This window comes from Podarcis bocagei (genome assembly GCF_964188305.1).
Source record: "Podarcis bocagei genome assembly, chromosome: 3".
NCBI lineage: Eukaryota > Metazoa > Chordata > Lepidosauria > Squamata > Lacertidae > Podarcis > Podarcis bocagei.
In genome coordinates this window covers 70,190,277-70,208,263 of record NC_138127.1, presented here as the reverse complement: position 1 = coordinate 70,208,263, position 17,987 = coordinate 70,190,277, and the positions used below count along the sequence as shown (strand labels likewise).

Genomic DNA, 17,987 nt, shown 5'->3' with positions numbered 1-17,987 from the left:
GGTTGCCTTGGCTTCGTTACATCCGGGTCCCTCTCCCTGTATCTCCAGTCGGGGCCCTGGTTTCCTGTATCCTCCGCTAGTGGGGTGAGGCAGGAGGGCGGGCGCTTGCTCGCTCCCCGCAACTGGTGGCAGGAAGATGTCCGGACCCGGGGTGCCTACGGCCGCAGGCGCCGGAGGGGCGAGGAGTCCTGGGGCGGCGCCGGAGTGGGGAGCCTTCGAGGACAACATGCAGGTATGGGAAGGAGGGAGGGAGGAGAGAAAAGGGGTGCAGGATAGAGCCCCATCCGCGATCGTGTGTGTACTCTGCGGGTTACGTTTGCTGCCCCGTTTCGCAGTAACTTAATCCGGAGTAACTGCCACCCTTCACATAATCGTGGAAATTTACCCCGGTTCGGGGTAAAGCCATCAACCAACCCGCCAAGATGCTATGGGATTTACAATATTAGATGAGGAATGGGGTAAACTATGGTCAGATCCAACCCCACAGATCAGCTTCAGTCCGAGTAAAAGAAAACACATAGGTGGCATTTATGTCTGCAACGTTTGGCTAGAATTACAAAAGAGGGAGATCTGTCTGTCTATCTCATGTATTAAGACCAACCACAACAACCCACCAACCTGCTTCGAATGCTCGTCTTCTACTTGAAAGTTAGGGGAAGTAGTGAGAAGTAGTAATTATTTTCATAACTGGTGGCTGTCAGTCAGGGCCGTACACCAAAGTCCTAACCATGTTTCCTCAGAAGTATGTTTTGTTGAATTCAGTGGGGCTTACTCTCAGGTAAGTAGGATTAAAATTTCAGCCATAAGTGGTGCTTGCTTGCCTCCAGCCCTGCTGAGTTGATTTGAGACTGCCACATCTGGTACTGGGAGGACTCCAAAATGTTTTTGGTTTTTAGCAATCTATACATATACATAAAAAGGTAAAGGTACCCCTGCCCATACGGGCCAGTCTTGACAGACTCTAGGGTTGTGCGCTCATCTCACTCTAGAGGCCGGGAGCCGGCGCTGTCCGCAGACACTTCCGGGTCACGTGGCCAGCGTGACAAAGCTGCTCTGGCGAGCCAGCGCAGCACACACGGAAACGCCATTTACCTTCCCGCTAGTAAGCGGTCCCTATTTATCTACTTGCACCCAGGGGTGCTTTCGAACTGCTAGGTTGGCAGGCGCTGGGACCAAGCAACGGGAGCGCACCCCGCCGCGGGGATTCAAACCGCCGACCATGCGATCGGCAAGTCCTAGGCGTGAGGTTTTACCCACGGTGCCACCCGCGTCCCTTACATGTGTGTATATATATATATATATATATATATCTCCAACCAAAATGTACTTCAGGGAGGAAGAGGTTCAAGAGACAGCTATATATCCCAGTTTAAGGAGCTAACTGTCAGTTCTAGTTTCCAGGCATGGATGCCAGGTCTATCAATGTATTACTTACGGCTTCAGTCATAGAATCATAAACTTGTAGAGTTGGAAGGAGTGCTGAGGGTCTTCTGGTCAAACCCCCTGCGATGCAGGAATCTCCACTAATGCATCCAATGCAAATGGCCATTCAACCTCTGCTTGAAAACCTCCCGAGGGTTCCACTGTCAAAGAGCTCTTAGTGTCAGAAAGTTTCCCCTGAAGTTTAAGTTGGAACCATATATAATGTAGGGGAGAGGTGGGGAAGCAGCATCTTGTAAAATGTAAAATTTTGACTAGCAGGTATCAGGAAATTGTGTCACTATTTAGGTAAAATCTCATTCATTTTGTGCTTTGTTAAGTTGTCCTATGAATATTTATGCTTACAACATATTCAAAACTTCAGTAAAATGTGCCACAAGGATATTAAGGTGAGAGCAAGGCGAGGCTCCTTGAGAACGTTCCAGAGGTGTGGGATTGTATCTGAGAAGGCCCACTTCCTGATCATCAGGGCCTTGTTTTAAGTAGTGAGAGCACCCATAATTACTGTAGTGTACAGACTGGTTTAGGTAAGAGCAGTGTTAGAAACTGGGATAGAAACGCTAGGAGCCAAATGGCTTCTGGGACCTGGGTTGTGGGCATCAAAACAGAATGTCTAGTCACCATTTGCTGGGGGGGGGGGTCGACACCACTTTCTATGTATTATTTTGATAAGCATGAATTCATACGCAATTCAGGTAAGTGACACATTCTTAATATCACATTTTTTAGCAGAAATTGTTAATACATGTTTAATTTGGTGTTTACAGTAAAAATACTCTTTATTGTTAAACTCCTTAACATATTGTCTATCCTTAAAATTTATTTTGAGGCTTCAAAGCACATGTGTTCAGTAATCCTTGTGTGTCAGCCAGGCACAAAAAATGGCACCCAGCTACCTTTAATGCTTTGCATATCTTTGCATTATTCAGGGCGGGGGCTCTGCTGTAATTGATATGGAAAATATGGATGATACATCTGGCTCCAGTTTTGAAGACATGGGTGAGATACACCAACGCATGAAGGAAGAAGAAGAAGTGGACGCAGAGGCGGCAGCTGCAGATGAGGAAGATGGCGAGTTCTTGGGAATGAAGGGCTTTAAGGGTCAGTTGGGTCGGCAAGTAGCTGATCAGGTAAGCCGCATTCTACTTGGTTTGTTCTTGCTTCTCTTCTGTGAAAAAGTTCTCAGCCCAGAAGAACCCTGCTGGTTCCTGCAAGCTCATTGACTGTAATCCTCTAAGAACAATGATTGGCGCTTCTTCCAAAGCATAGTCTTGGGTTCTATGTTCACATTTGTTTTTCTCAGATGGACAACATATATTCTGTGACCTGCACAGGGGCCACAGGCCTTGCTATATGCATGCAAGACAGTGCAGCCAGAACTAGATTTATAAAAACCTATTACTCAAAATTAAATTTAGTGCCTGTTCTTTTAACCCACACAGTAGAAAACAGACCATTTATTTCTCTTCTGGTTGGAGAAACATAAGCTAGACTTGTAAACTTCTTTGACACTTTTTTTTTACAATCAAGCAGTATATAAATAAATTTTATGAAAATAAATAACTGCATATCCCCCTGTCATGCTCCAGGGGATTCCCTCCGGGGCTAGAGTCTCAATCCTAAGAGGAAGAAGTCTCTTCTTGAAACACTCACGGGTTGAAGCAGGGTTGAAGGTGCAGCACAAGCCAAGTAAGCCAAATTCAAGCACTAGAAACCAGTCTAGTTCCAAAATGTGATCCAGAGGAAAGGTCAGGCAACAACCAAAGCAGAATGTCACAGGAGTTCAGGCACGGGAAAGGAGCTGAAGACCCGCATTGTTTCCAATGGGGCTCAAGAGGGAGACCTTATATCTTGGCTTCCTTGACCACACCCTAACCACAACTGCTGGTAGTAAAGGAGTTCTGTGGGCCTTCTTACTCACAAGTAGATGCTTCACAAGCCATTACATGGCTCTGGGTCCAAAGTCCCTCTTCAACCTGCCCCTTTTGGTGCCAGCATTCTCAAGAACTGATGGGTGGCTTCACCTCCTCCTTTGATAGCTCCAAGGGTTCTTCAGCAGGGCCCCTTGAAAGGATCCTCAGCACTGGTTCCTTGAGTCCCTGCCTGCTCCTCAAGGTCCTCAACCTGTGGACTCTCTGGTTAACTCTCCAACGGCTTCGTGCCTGGCACTGGGTCTGGCCAGGCATGACGCCCCCTCTTATTTCACAATCTTGCATTCCTTGTGAGAAACTGAGGAAGAATCAGCAACATGCCTGAGCCTTCTCCACATTCATTTGCAGAGGTAGTAGTCCCTACCCACAGCTCCAAGCTAGTGTCTTAACTTTCATAGCAGCATAAATTTCTGTTGCACAACTACAAAGATCACTGGTGCGTGGTGCATTCTAAAATATGGCATGAATGTTGATCCCTGTGCAAAAGCTGTAGAATTCAATGCAATAATCTAGTCATCAGCACTAAGAAATGAGAGCTCAGTTTCTTACAATCTCTCTTTTCTAGATGTGGCAAGCAGGAAAGAGACAAGCCTCCAAGGCTTTCAATCTCTATGCCAACATTGATATCCTCAGGCCCTACTTTGATGTTGAGCCAAACCAGGTTCGGAACAGGTAAGCAAATGGCAGGTTCTTCCTTCCACTTTTCCAGATTTGCTTTCTCTACCAATGGCTTTCCTAAGACTGCTGTTTATTATGTTAATAACAGAAGCACAATTCATTTAAGAAAGCAGTTACCTGGCACTCCACATCTTTGTTATTAATAAGGTGGCTGTTCAGATTATAGAGACAAGTACCGTACCACACATCTGTTTTGCTTACCAGCCTTTTATAATGCAGCTTTGGGGGAGATGTTCAAGAATTCTTCTAGCTGTGCTGTAATTTCTCAAACCATTTATTATGAACTTTTTCATTTTCAATCTTTTGAATTAGACAGGATCGGGGTTGTACATATCTCCCACCTACCAACCACCCCAGGCTTTGTATCCATTTTAGTGGTGTGCTGTGTGGATTATTTAATGAGACTGGGGGTGTACCCCAGCTCTTGCCTCTCTCCTTGCCAACCCTCCCCATGAACCTTGCCTACCACCTCTGCTACCTTTAGACCTCATCATACCCTCCCTCCCTCTCCTTAGACCTCCTCCTGCTCATACTGCCAGCCTCACCAGCAACACTATTTCATCCTTAGCAGCAGAGAGTGAGGAGGGAGGTGGTGGCAGAGCAGGATGATTGCTGGGAAGCTGCCCTGTCCTGCCTGATGGTTCCTCCATGGCTCACCTGAACAACCCACCAACCTACCTCTGTCTCACTCCTCCACTTCCCTTCTCACACTCCAGTGCTTACACGATGTCCCAGCAGCTTTCAGAAGTCTGTCCTCACACTCAGACACCAAGTGAACTGCAAAATGACAACATTAAGTTTTTATTGTATGCTAAGATATGAAGCCTTCCATCATTAACATTTTGATCTACAGCATCAGATCTGTCATAAGTTAATTTTTATTTATTTTTTAAATTTATAGCCTGATTTTTAGTCTAGCAGAGTTGCATGTGAGTTTTAAATGAGATGTTTGTTCTAAGAGACCTTGCTGCTTGTTCATAGCTATTAACTCTCATGTGCACACCTTGTTCTCGTTTAGGTTGTTGGAGTCTATGATACCTGTTAAGATGATTAATTTTCCCCAGGTGAGTTTGTGTGGTAGATAATAGGTTTACATTTTTTGTGTCAGAAGAGCAGGGAGCTTTTAAACTCAAAGTGGGAGTTTAGTTGGGGCTCTGCTTGCTTCACTTTCCCCCTCTCTAAAGCTGGTGAGGTACTCTACCTGTGTCCCGGTGCGGATGCGCATTGGTGCGTCCTCGGATGTTGATCCGTAGGTCAGAAGCTCTTTGGGGCAGGTTGACTGCAATTCCTATTCCAGACATAGTGGGGCCATACTTTTGTTGTTCCCTTTCTGCATTTGTATTCCTCTTCACAAATTCATCCATCATTAAAATCCCACCTAACTGATCACTTACACCTTTCCTCTTTTATAGAAAATTGCTGGTGAACTTTATGGTCCCCTCATGTTGGTCTTCACATTGGTGGCCATCTTGCTCCATGGAATGAAGACATCGGATACTATCATTGTAAGCAAAGAAACTGGCTTTCCTGAGCCTTATTTAGCTTTTGAACTTTCTGCACAGGAGTGTTGAAAGTATCTTAAACGTTCTATGGTGAGAGAGAGTTCTGTATATGAGGTGCAAGTAATTACTACTACAGACTTCACTCCAGTTGAGTTTCATGGCAATTACTGCTTGATAGTCCCATTTCCAGATTGCAAAGAGTGCTCCTCTAGCTTCTCTTGCTTTATCAACAGAGGGAAGGCACATTGATGGGTACAGCAATTGGCACCTGTTTTGGTTATTGGATAGGCGTCTCCTCCTTCATCTACTTCCTGGCATACTTGTGCAATGCTCAGATCACCATGGTCCAAATGTTGTCGCTATTGGTAAGTAAGAATAAGCTCTCCAACCAACTAACAGTCTCTGAGAGTGTCTAAAGCAGGGGTGGGGAACTAGATCCAGCCAGTGGACTCGATTTTACTCTCCTTTAACTCTATGGGCTAGATTAGGCAGGAGATGGGCAGGTACCTGGCATCAATGTGAAATCAGGTGACACAGCGCTTTGAAGACCCAATAGTCAGTTGACCATTGAGACATCAAATCCTCAAGCAGGGGCTTGCAAAGAGCTTTGCACTGTGCATTGAACTCCTGGCAAACATCTGAGCACCAGTGCTTCAGAAGCCAGATGCACCACAGTTGCTGGTGTTTCAAAAGGCCCTATTGGCTCAGCCGCCTTTTTACATGCACACATTTGACATCATGCATGATACCAGATGATTGGCAGATGGGCGTGGCTTGACAAAACGGTCTGGTGGGTCAAATCGGAAAGGCTGGGAAAGCTAATGGCGCATGCAGGCTGGAAGTTCCCCAGCCGCAGTCTAAAGAGGACTGTGAATTTCCCTCTTAGTAGATAGTTTTGTATCTTCACCAAGTGTAGAGCAACAGCTCTTTCTCTTTGGGGTTGATTTGAGTGCACTGGTGAGGTCGTCAAGTCACTGATCTTCTTTGGTTAAAGAGATGTTTTAAATAATGCTTTAAATAAACTGGAAAGGGACAATGACTGTGAAATTAGGCCATTCTCATTAGCTTCCAAACACTCTCCAGGCCTGTGTAGTGATTAACCCCATAATATATTCAGACATGCCTTGGGCATAATCTGACATTTGTCTAATAGCTCTAGTAGCCAGGCATAATTCTGACATTCAGCTGCAGTACATTGACTTGTACAGCTCCTGGCACTTTAGGCTGTGTGAGAAAATGCAGTCAGAATATACTGCTGCATTGGGGGTTTTCACATGCCCTCATGCTTGTCTCTAATGGGTTCCCTTCCTACACACAGGGCTACGGACTTTTTGGGCACTGCATCACCCTCTTCGTCACCTACAACATCCACTTCCACTCCCTTTTTTATATCTTCTGGCTGGTGATTGGCGGCCTCTCTACATTAAGAATGGTGAGTAACAGCATGTCATGCTTCATGCGTATCAGTTTTTAGGAGTTGTTCAGAGATATGTAAGAATTAGTAGCTGCATTTTCTCCCCCCACCCCCACTTCCTTCTATATCTCTTTTTCTATTAGCATCCCGTAGATTGTGTATACCTGCCCTAGGTTATGAAATGTTTAATGTATTATGAAGTCATCAGCCATTGAATGCCTCCTTCAAAATTAGCACCTCTATCATTCCAAGTATGCTGAATGAATAGCATTAAAACCATATTATACAGTGGTTATTTCTGGTTGCATGGCACCTTGTATGCCTCCTTCTGGCAACTCCTGAGGTCAAGCTGGTTCCAAACATACTGCTATGCTTTCCTTTGGACCACATCAGTGAGGCTGAGAGGGAAGGTCTTGTTGTCAGGGCAGCCCAAGACCTCAATGTACGCTGCCCATACTTGCACCCCGGGGAGGTCACTTCGGTGATGCTAACACAGTGGTTTGCCTTCACCCCTGGAGGCGCACTCCATTGTCTGTCGGGGCAGATGGATGCTGACAACAATGGTGGCTACTTTAGCCATCCATCAAATACACATAAAGAATACTAACAAAAGGAATCACAGGTCTGGTGGTGGAAGTGCTTTTCTGACATGGTTGAATCTCTCTTTCTCCCTCTCTTCCCCCCCCCCCCCGGATCTGCTGTGGCTATAGGTAACGGGAGACTTGAAAGATGTTGTGTTTTGAAACTAAGGATCTCGTTTCCATTTCAGCACATACGAACTGACTCTTGTTTAAACTCATTCACCATTTTGTCATATCACTAACTGGCAACAGCAGCTTCCTCAGTTTGGCATTGACACGTTGCCCATGAGATCTGGTTTAAATACCCAAACTCTGATGGCACTTGGAGGCACGGCTATAGGAAATATTTAAAGAGGAAATTGAGAGGTTTAAAAGTGTATTCATCCACGTGAAACCAAACCACACATCCCTGTACCTCTTAGGCCTGTGAATTCTGTGGGAAATGTTGCCGTCGGAAATAATAGCTCTGATGCCTTATGCATTTGTACATTGGGTTTTATAGCCAGAGTTTGAGAAACCTATGAGATCTGTCTTTCCTAGGTTGCTGTGTTGGTGTCACGCACAGTGGGGCATACCCAGCGACTCATCTTGTGTGGAGCGCTTGCTGCCCTGCACATGCTCTTCCTCCTTTATCTGCACTTCGCTTATCACAAGGTTGTAGAAGGTAAGAGAGATCAATGCTGGGTAGTAGGTTTTTGGAAGCACACACTTCCAGCTGTTTGTTGTTTTCGTCCCTGTGAGAACGTCACCCAAAGGATTCTGTTTCATGCCGTGTCTTCCACTCCCTGTGAGCAGATGACTACTTGGATTTCATAAATTATATGGTCTGAGCCCCATTCCTTCTTTGAGACCTTTCACACATAATGGTTTTCCTGCAGAGCTGAAACTTCTGTACATGGTAAATGTGCACACTTTTGTCACAAGTGATGAATGCACAGATGTACCGTAGTTTTCGCTCCAAAACACGCACTTTTTTGCTCCTAGAAAGTAAGGGAAAATGCCTGTGCGTGTTACGGAGCGAATGCACGGATCGGAGCCATGGCTGCCGTCAGTCAAGCAAAGCGGGAGCCGCTTACACGCTCTACGAGGCTCTCGCTTTGCTTGCTTTAAAGCGACCTGGAGCCGGGGAGGAGGGAGGGAAGGAGAGCCATGGCAGCAAAGCGGGCAGCAGCCGCTTACACGGGAGGAGGGACAGACGCTAGCAAAGGTCCGCGCGCTCTCTAAACAGAACAATGAGGCTGCAGAGGGACGGCAGGAAAGATAAAATTTAAGCAACCAGCAGCAAAATAAAACCAACCTCGAGCTCTGAGCCACGCAGTGAAAACCAGGAAGTAAAAAAAAAGGCTGGGGATGAGGGAGAGGGGAAAACTTCGCAAATCCTCCCATCTCAGCTGATCCGCTGGGATGGAGCAGCTTGTTTTCAGGCAGGATAGATTCGAGCATTGTCTGGGTCCTAGTGCCCCTACCTCTTTTTTGTTCTCCATTCTATTGCTGCTGGTGGCTGCTTATCACTCAGGCTGCAAGGAGGAGCACTTTTACACAGCTAATGGCGAATCCCCTGCAATCCAAGTCCTCCTCACTTGCTCAAATCTATTCTGCCTCAAAACAAGGAGCGGAAGGAAAAGGCTGCAAACTGTTAAATGGAAAAAAACCCAGGCACAGGGCAAATACCTTAAGTATACCTTTAAAGCAACAGTACTCTTTCCCTCCCTCCTCCCTGCTCAGCTCGCCGAAAAGCTCCTTCTCCACGTGTGCTCCTTGTCCCTTGAGTGCTTTTCCTTCCCTCCCCACTTAAAACGTGGTTACAAAGCATGGATCCTCAGGATTTTTGCATTGGGCTACCCCAAACTCACCGTCAGATCACATGTCTGTGGCCACAGCATGAACCATAAAAATCATACATCCACTGTTTCGTTTAGAATATTTTTTTCTTGTTTTCCTCCTCTAAAAACTATGTGCGTGTTATGGTCAGATGCGTGTTATAGAGCGAAAAATACGGTATATGACATTTAAACTCAATAAGTAGCCACCTCTTTCTCACACACATACATACACACTCACTCACTCACATGTTATATAAATAAAAGCAATGAATTCTGAGTCCCAAAAATGTCTGAGAGGGAGTAGATTCTGTTTGTGTTACTCAGTACTGAACTTGATCAGGTAGGTAGAGGCCTGTTTTTTGAGCAGCTTTGAGAGTGCACTGAAACGGACGATGTTTTGTACAGTCTGCTATGTTAACACTTGCATTCAACGTCTTGTGATCTGCAACAGTTGTACTGCTTATCATATCAAGTCCTGAACTTTATTCAGCCTGAACCGACAGCAGTCTTGCATTGCCCCATCTCTGCCTTGGTGGGCAGAGTGAATCTGCGGCATGTTGCCTATGTAGCAAAATACTTTCCTAATGTCATCTGCTATGAAGAGCACAATGCTCAGCTACACCATGATTCTGGAAGCTGGCTATATACACAGTTCCATCTCAAGACCCACCGCTTCACTGAACTGCAGATTTGACGTGTATTGAGAAAAATAACATCCAGGAAGACACACACGTATAGGAGGAGGCTGAAGAGATTAATGCTGTGAAACAGCAAAGGGCCAAAGTAATATGAAACAAAAACTGATGTAAGTACAGCCTACGTTTAATATTGACTAGCCCTGTTCCTTTTCTCACAGGCATCCTGGACACGTTGGAAGGACCCAACATCCCTCCTTTTCAGAGAGTTCCCAGAGACATTCCAGCTGTTTCCTCTGTGGTACTGAACATGACAACCAAAGCAGTTGGACTTAACTTATAGCCTTACAGACTGTGCGCCCCCTGCCTCTACATAGGTCATGTACTCTGTTGCTGTTACCTGGGAAAAGGGACAAAGTAACGGGAGCAGGACCTGGCTTTATCTGCAGTTCTCCCCTTGGAAACGGAGAGCAGCAGAAGAGAGAGAAGATGTATTTGTCCGGTTTTGGCCAGATTGTACTGGGCAGAGCTCTTTTTCTGGCCCACTAAGCTCGGATTGCATAGCTCATTCACTTTCCTCCATACACCCTTTGTTCTTGCTCTTGTCTCTTTAGCCTGTGTACTTGTAATCCTCTTCTTTGCTGAGGGAAGAATTAAATTTAATGGATGTCTGTTCTGAGCAATCTCTTCCATTGGACCCTCGTCATAAATTAAGAAGTGCAGAGCAGAGCAGATAGTTCTGTCCTGTTTGTTCTCCTGCTATGTTCTAAAATCCATCCAAAACGGGGGTTATAATTTCATTTGCCCAAATTGCTTCCCTCAAGTGAGCAGCATTTGATTTTGGTTGATGCAAACAATGGCAGGCTATGAGCCCGTCCAGACCTCCGATTAATATGAGTGGTCAACCCTTTGTGCCTCTTTTAATTCCCCCTCGTCCATGTGGTGTTCTCTCCCAACTGCTGCTGTCCTCCACACTTTCTCCTTCCTAAATCTGGAGATTTAGTCTAAGAATACAGATAAATTTGCATAAGAGCCTGAAAGGAATTAAGGGCAGAATTTAGCTACTTTTCAATAATGAGAAAGTCATCATTTTAAAAGAAATACCAGTGGCACTGGCTTTTCTGAGTTTTTAATACAGAAATAATCTCTCTCTGGATTCCTTATATAAATTGCAGAACAAAAGGACATAACCCACGTATTCCATTTACTGAGTTGTATTATTGTAAATAATGGACATGACTAATTTAGGCCCATTAATTTCAATAGGTCTTTGAATATAACATGTTTAGACACAAGCCTCTGATTGCACTGGAACAAAGATGTTCATTAAGCAGAATCTTATTAAATTGGCCAGTTAGTGAAGCAGAGAGCAGATCATTAAAACAAGTCAACTTAAATGCTGTCCTATCTTTGTAATTAGTTAATGTTGACAAGTGTGAAGCCTTCACAGTTACATAATTAGGAATATTGCTTTGGAATAGTGGAGAGCAAGACTTAACAGCTGAAATTCTCAGATAAAAATCCAGATCTATTAATCTCTGGATAACAGAAAACTGAGCCTTTTTTAGACCGTAATTACCATAACTAGTTAGGTTACATTTGCTGATACATGTGGCATGGTACATTCTATTCACAATTTCCACTAGAACACAAAGCACTTTCATTTATTTTTCTGCCCTGATCTAATTCTCTCTATTTTTAAGCAGCCAATACGTAATCAGGGATATAGAAAAGAGGGATTGAGATTCATTTAACAAGAAAAAGATTAAAGGTTTCTGTTTTTTGAAAAAATGGTATAAATAAAATGCAACTCTTAACACTAATGGATGTATCATGAATATTGAACCTTACAAATCCTTCTAAATTTCCAGTGCCTTTTCAGATTACTGGGTTTCAATGTGATAAGGCCAATGTTTCCTACAAAGTACCTTAGCCAATAAGGGAATAAAACTTGCAATGGTGGTAAACCATTCTCACTTATAGAAATTGGTGAAAACGGTAAGATAATAGTTGGTGCTGTCAGAAAAACTGGAACAATTTTACCAGATTTGCCATCATATATTTGAAACCATGTCTGCATGGGAGGGTTACCACATTCTTTATTTTAAATAATCCAGCCATGTGGGAAACTATATGGGGGGGGGGATGGAAAATGCTGCTGTATCTTCCACATGGCCTATACTGCACACCAAAAGCCCAGCGGCCGACACATTGGACAGGTAGAAAGCTATACAGGTTGGGCTCAAGTATCCGAATGAGTGCATGTACTCAAAATATTTAATTTAATTCTGTCTCGCTCACATACATACACTGACAGTTCTTAGCCCTGCATTCTCATCTGTGCACCGGCTTGGATCTGAAGAATCATGGCTTGAGTCCTGATTGCCTAGTAGAGCCTTCCTGCTCAACATCCCAATACATCTCTTATTCCCCAAGCCATTCCTGGGGGTGCAGGGGCCCTCCCAGGTGGTATGCAAAATAATAATAATAATAACACCACCTTTATTGTCCATGTACAACCTGTGTACAATGAAATTAAGCGAGCCTCCCTCCCCCCCTCAAACACTCAAATCTCATTGCACTGTGTGCTTGTCACACAACACACCAACCCCGAAAGTCAGTTGCACTATATTATTTTCCGTTCAGCAGCCTAACAGCCCACGGATAGAAACTGTTTGTTAGCCTGTTGGTACGACTGATTAGACTTCTATATCTCCTGCCCGAGGGTGCTGGCCGGGGTGTGAATCGTCCTTGAGAATTTTTCTCGCTCTCCTAAGGCAACGATCCCTTGCGATGTCATCTAGCAGGCTCAGAGGACAGCCCATGATATCATGTGCTGTGTTCACCACCCTCCGTAAAGACTTTCTCTCCGTGACTGTCAAGCCAACGTACCGCACTCTGATACAATATAAGGTCAATTTCTATTGTGGACCGGTAGAAGGAGGTCATCAATTGTTGTTTAACATTGTTCTTTTGCAAGACCCTGAGAAAATGGAGTCTCTGTTGGGCCTTCCTAACCACCTCAGTTATATTGTTTTTCCAAGTGAGGGAGGTCTTCACTAAGGTAGACTCCCAGGAATTTAAAGGAAGAGACTCTCTCCACACAAACCCCCCCGATATATAATGGGGCTAGTTCCCCTCTCTTCCTCCAAAAGTCCAACACCATCTCCTTTGTCTTGCTAATATTAGGTACAAGTTATTCTCTAAGCACCATGTAGATACTTTTTGAACCTCCCCCCTGTACGCTGATTCATCTCCACCTGTAATTAGACCCATTATGGTAGTATCATCTGCAAACTTAATTACAGTGGATTGATCAGATGAAATACAATCATATGTATACAACGAGTACAGGTAGGGACTCAGCACACATCCCTGTGGGGTGCCAGTGCTGAGCTTCAGGGAGGTAGATATGGCATGTTGGACTGTACTACAAAGGAGGGGAGGAGGGGTAGGCAGAAACCAGCAGGCAAATCCCAAAAGGTTTAGATCCAAGCTGTTTTATCTCCCATCAGCAGCAAGAATCTCTCCATGGATATGATGGAAGCTTCCCACCCAATCAGAGCTTCACGTTGGGTGAAATATTACTGTATTGCAGGGGGTTGGACGAGATGATCCTCATGGCCGCTTCCAACTCTTCAATTATATGATTTTATGAGCCCTCCCATAGATCCCAACAGACAAGAAATGGGCCTGGTAATGAAGATATCACAAACGGTCACCTTCAAAGCAAGGGTGGGGAATGAAGGGGAAGATGTCAGCAATTAGTTAGCAAGCAATAATGATGACCTCTTAACAGAAGTTGGACACATCGCTGGAGACCTCTTTCCTACACTATTATGTCTAATAGCAGACTTTCTAATGAGACATAATTTAATTGAAAATTGCAACTGATTTTGCTGCAGAGTTGTAACATCCATGTCTCAAATACTGTGCTGGTCCAAAGGGCTGAAATGATGCTTCATTCTCACTGCTTTACCCTGGTAACCATACTGCAATCTGTTTTCAGATGGAGGCTGATTAGTTATCATTAAAAAAATCTGAAGTGGGGATTTAATTGCTTAAGATTAATCAAGGTGTTTTTTCCCCAAAGCTGAAATCTCTATGCTACCTTTTCCTAATTTTATTATGTTGGCTTCAAATATTTTAGGCTAGGCAAGTGTTCCAACAGCAGCTGAAGAGCAACAAAAAGAAGGAAAGGTTTGAAATGCAAGCCTTTGTGGTGTAGTGGTTAAGAGCGGTAGTCACGTAATCTGGGTAACCGGGTTCGCGTCCCCGCTCCTCCACATGCAGCTGCTGGGTGACCTTGGGCCAGTCACACTTCTTTGAAGTCTCTCAGCCCCACTCACCTCACAGAGTGTTTGTTGTGGGGGAGGAAGGGAAAGGAGATTGTTAGCCGCTTTGAGACTCCTGAAGGGGAGTGAAAGGCGGGATATCAAATCCAAACTCCTCTTCTTCCTGTCATGAAGAGCTTGGCCTAATTAATATATTAGTGAGGAACCATAAATCTCATGAAGCTGCTTTATTTCTAGACTGGAACTCTTTGCATGCCTTTATCCCTGGATCTTTAAAACTGTATATAACCAGACCATTAACATGGCCTAGTCCAGTACCTTCCTGGCAGAAGCACTTTGGATAAATTGGAGTGTGCTCAATCACCAGATAAATGGCAGGCACCTGATATTCTTTACCTTTCATGCCATAGGATGTTATTACATCAATTATGCAGACCATATTGTCAAAGCTTCGGGGTTGTCATCTGAGTCTTCTATGGCTTGTCCTACTGTTTATTTTGGTTACAGTGTGCAGCCTTTGGAAAATAAAATGAAATGCAAGTCCTAAGCCAGGTCATCTATTGCAAGCTGTAAAGCAGCTATTATATTCCCCAATATTGTGTTTCTTATTTCTGTGTCTTCTAATTCTTCTCATTTATCCTGCAACGAATGCTCAAGTGCTTATTTTATTCTCTGCCTTAATTACAAGACAAAATGGATTTTGCTTGGAGTTTGGACTCTGCATTAGCAGATTAGTTATATGTAGAAAGCTCTCTACTTACATGGCTTATGATCCTAATAGTCCCAACCCCATTCAGTCCCACTAACATTTTCATCATTTATTGTTCTAGCCATTATCTCTGGGCTTTGCTCCCCGCCTGCCCCCCCCCCTTGGTACAAAGCTCCTAGGGCCCTTTATGTTACAACCCATTGCCCAAGAAGAAGGGGAGAGTAGCAGGAGTTTATGCTCCTTTCCTCTGCGTTCCTAGCATTTAATTAATTGCAGAGAGCTGCAGCCAAAAAAGCCCTGCGCCGTATGCTTGCTGAAGTAAGCAAAGCTTCTTTGTAAAAATTGTGCCTGCCAGGCTATTTTTTAATACCAGCTGCCACCCTCCAGCTGAGGAAAAGCAAAATCATGGCTAGATTAGTTTAGACCACAAACTCCTCAGGGCAGAGAATTGCATCACTGAGCTTACTGCAGATGAATGCCTCCTACCCTTTGCTGTCCTTTGAACTTTCTGCCAGAGCAGAAGAACTTCAGTTTCCTGGCTCTTTTTTCCAGCCTATCCCTTAACACCACTATTGCTAAAAAAAGAACTTGTCATCAGAGTTATTCACACCTACTGCTTTCCTCCACACTTGCAGCTCCTCTTGATTGTGGGCACTTCAACACTTCTGGTCACCGTGTCTTCATATGGTACTATGAATGTACATCCACAATGCCATAAGAACACAAAGAGCAGTCATCACTGGGAGCAAGCAGTAGTAGCACAGAAAGGAAACAGGATTATAACAGTAAGAATGGGCTACTCAACAAGACTTGGCATGGCTGATGAGATCTATTGCTCACAGAGCCTTCATGCACCCATTCATTTAGCTGAGGCCCATACTATTAATTCACTAAAGGAAATTCCTTCCCCGCCCCTCTCCAGCTGTCAACATCCACTGTCAGTTTAGCACACTGGAAGAGCACATGATTTTCATGCAGCCATCCCAGGTTTAATCAGATGGAGCTATTCAGAAGGTGGCTGAGTAGAATGTACTCATTGCCCTAATAATCCCTTCAGGAATATCTAATTCAGCTGTAAACAGATCCCGAACTGAATCAGATGTGTTCATATCTGTGTTCCTGTAAAAAGCTGCTTCTGTTCACTTTCCTTCAGTCTACATGGCAAGCAGCACTTAAGTGAAGTATAAATTGTTTGCTAATTAGTTGTGTGTGCATATGGAATGTTACAGAAAATGCTCAGGTCGCTGCCCTGAGGCGCTGGCTGTTAAAAATCTGACACAAGGCAGGAAAAGGAAGTAGAGGTAGGAGTAAACAGGCAGAGAATGTGCAACTCAGTCACATATGTTTAGGCTTGATTATGGGCCTAGTTACCTGTAGGCCCATCTTCCCCAACTTGGTGCCCTCCAAATGTTTTGGGAATGCTGGCTGGAGCTGACTGGGACTGACCAGCACCAGGTTGGGGGAGGCTGCTGCTGAAGTAAGCGAAGAGAGCTGGGATCAAACATGGTGTTCTGGGAGACTGTTCTAAGCAGCAATGGAGGAAAGGCAAAGTGGTTCCTCCCCAATTCCCTCATTCCATAATGGCAGTAAGAAGTCCTTCTGGCCTGCTCTGGGTGGATATACTCATATACAAACATAACACTACTGCTCCTTCAGTTGCAGACCTTGCTTTATCTTACATCTCCATTTCTGCTTACACCTAAAGCTGAGGTAAAATGAAACACAGATTAAGAGATGTGTAATCCTTTAATACAGTACAAACCTCTACTGTACACAGTACTGCCCTTTGGCTGCTGCTCCTGCTCCTGTAGAGTTCATGAATACAGGAGCAGAGCAGAGCTACTCAGAGAACCAAAGGCTATTTTTACTATCATTTTGGGTGTTCCACTCATCCACTCGCATGAATCCTACAATAAACGTATTTGAATGACATTCTTAAAGTTGAATGTATGTATGTGTGTATTTCCTGCTTTCTTCCCTGTTAGGGACTCAAAGCGTTTTACAGATAAAATAAGAACAGCTAAAAACTTTTTGAGAAGAACAATAATTAAAAACAATTAAACATATAATCAAAACTATATACAGTATAAACAGAGCAGATCTATTAAAAACTTACAGATGAAAAAAACATTCCCATGAGTGCTTCCATTAAAAGAAAGAAGATGTGGGAATTGTCTTTATGACTGCAGGAGTGGTCTTGCTGGGAATAAGGACCTGGACGTGAAGGGTGCGGAGGATGTCCAAGCCTGACTTCTCAGCCATTTTGGAAACGTGGTGCTGGAAACAGGGAAGGATCTACCAGCCACCGCTGCCGCTGCTGTTTAAACTACTAGACAGATAAAACAGGCATACTGTATATCATGCCTCCTTTTACTCTTGGAGAGGCCCCCCATGCGAACCTATTCTAAGCGGCAGATTCCCTGCTCTGGAACTTGCACCGTCAAAACAGGGCGCCTCTGAGCAACTGCAGAGTTCATTTCTCTCATCGCTGCCGAGGAAGCGGGAAAAAGCTGGTCCCAATCCCACCCCCGACGACCCCACTCCCTTGAAGGTCAGTCTGGGGCTCTGGGTCACAGGGTGCGGCTCGGCCCACGATCCGCCGCACAGTCGCATCCAAGAGATGGCGCAAAGCATCTCGCCGAGATGGAAGACGGAGGTCTCCAGGACCCCGCCCGGCCCCGGCTTCCTCCACCAACCGAGCGCCTGGATCTAAATGAAATCCCGTCAGCCCCGGCCTCACGCACAGCCCCTGTCGGCGGGGAGGGCCTGGAGGTGGAGCCCGGGGCAGGACAGCGCGCCTGGGGAGGCGGCGGCGGCGGCGGGGCGGCAGCAGCCGCGTGGCCCGGCTTGGCAAGAGCGCAGGCTGCGGTGCCGGGCTGTGGCCATAGGAACCGGCGCAGCGCCAAACAAAGCTGGGTCCTCCTCCCTCCCTCCTCCCGCCCCGCCACACGCGCACCCTGGGGGCATAAGGAGGGAGGA

The 17,987-nt window shown here is 45.0% G+C and overlaps 1 protein-coding gene and 1 long non-coding RNA gene across 2 annotated transcripts; one reads left to right on the top strand and one right to left on the bottom strand.

Moving 5' to 3' along the window:
* Position 1: 1 nt before the first annotated feature.
* On the top strand, positions 2-10,675 carry YIPF3 (Yip1 domain family member 3). The gene is made up of 9 exons (XM_081187284.1): positions 2-232; positions 2,370-2,570; positions 3,937-4,043; positions 5,068-5,113; positions 5,462-5,554; positions 5,785-5,916; positions 6,870-6,983; positions 8,087-8,210; positions 10,226-10,675. Exons 1-9 carry the CDS (start codon positions 137-139, stop codon positions 10,345-10,347), a joined length of 1,035 nt encoding a protein of 344 aa, XP_081043410.1. The 5' UTR covers positions 2-136; the 3' UTR covers positions 10,348-10,675.
* Positions 10,676-12,623: 1,948 nt separating this feature from the next.
* LOC308583555 lies at positions 12,624-17,239 on the bottom strand. Its single transcript, XR_014006284.1, has 3 exons — positions 17,125-17,239; positions 16,380-16,713; positions 12,624-13,726 (listed from the first exon to the last, which is right to left on the bottom strand). It is a non-coding gene; the product is annotated as an uncharacterized lncRNA (long non-coding RNA).
* Between the last annotated feature and the right edge of the window lie 748 nt (positions 17,240-17,987).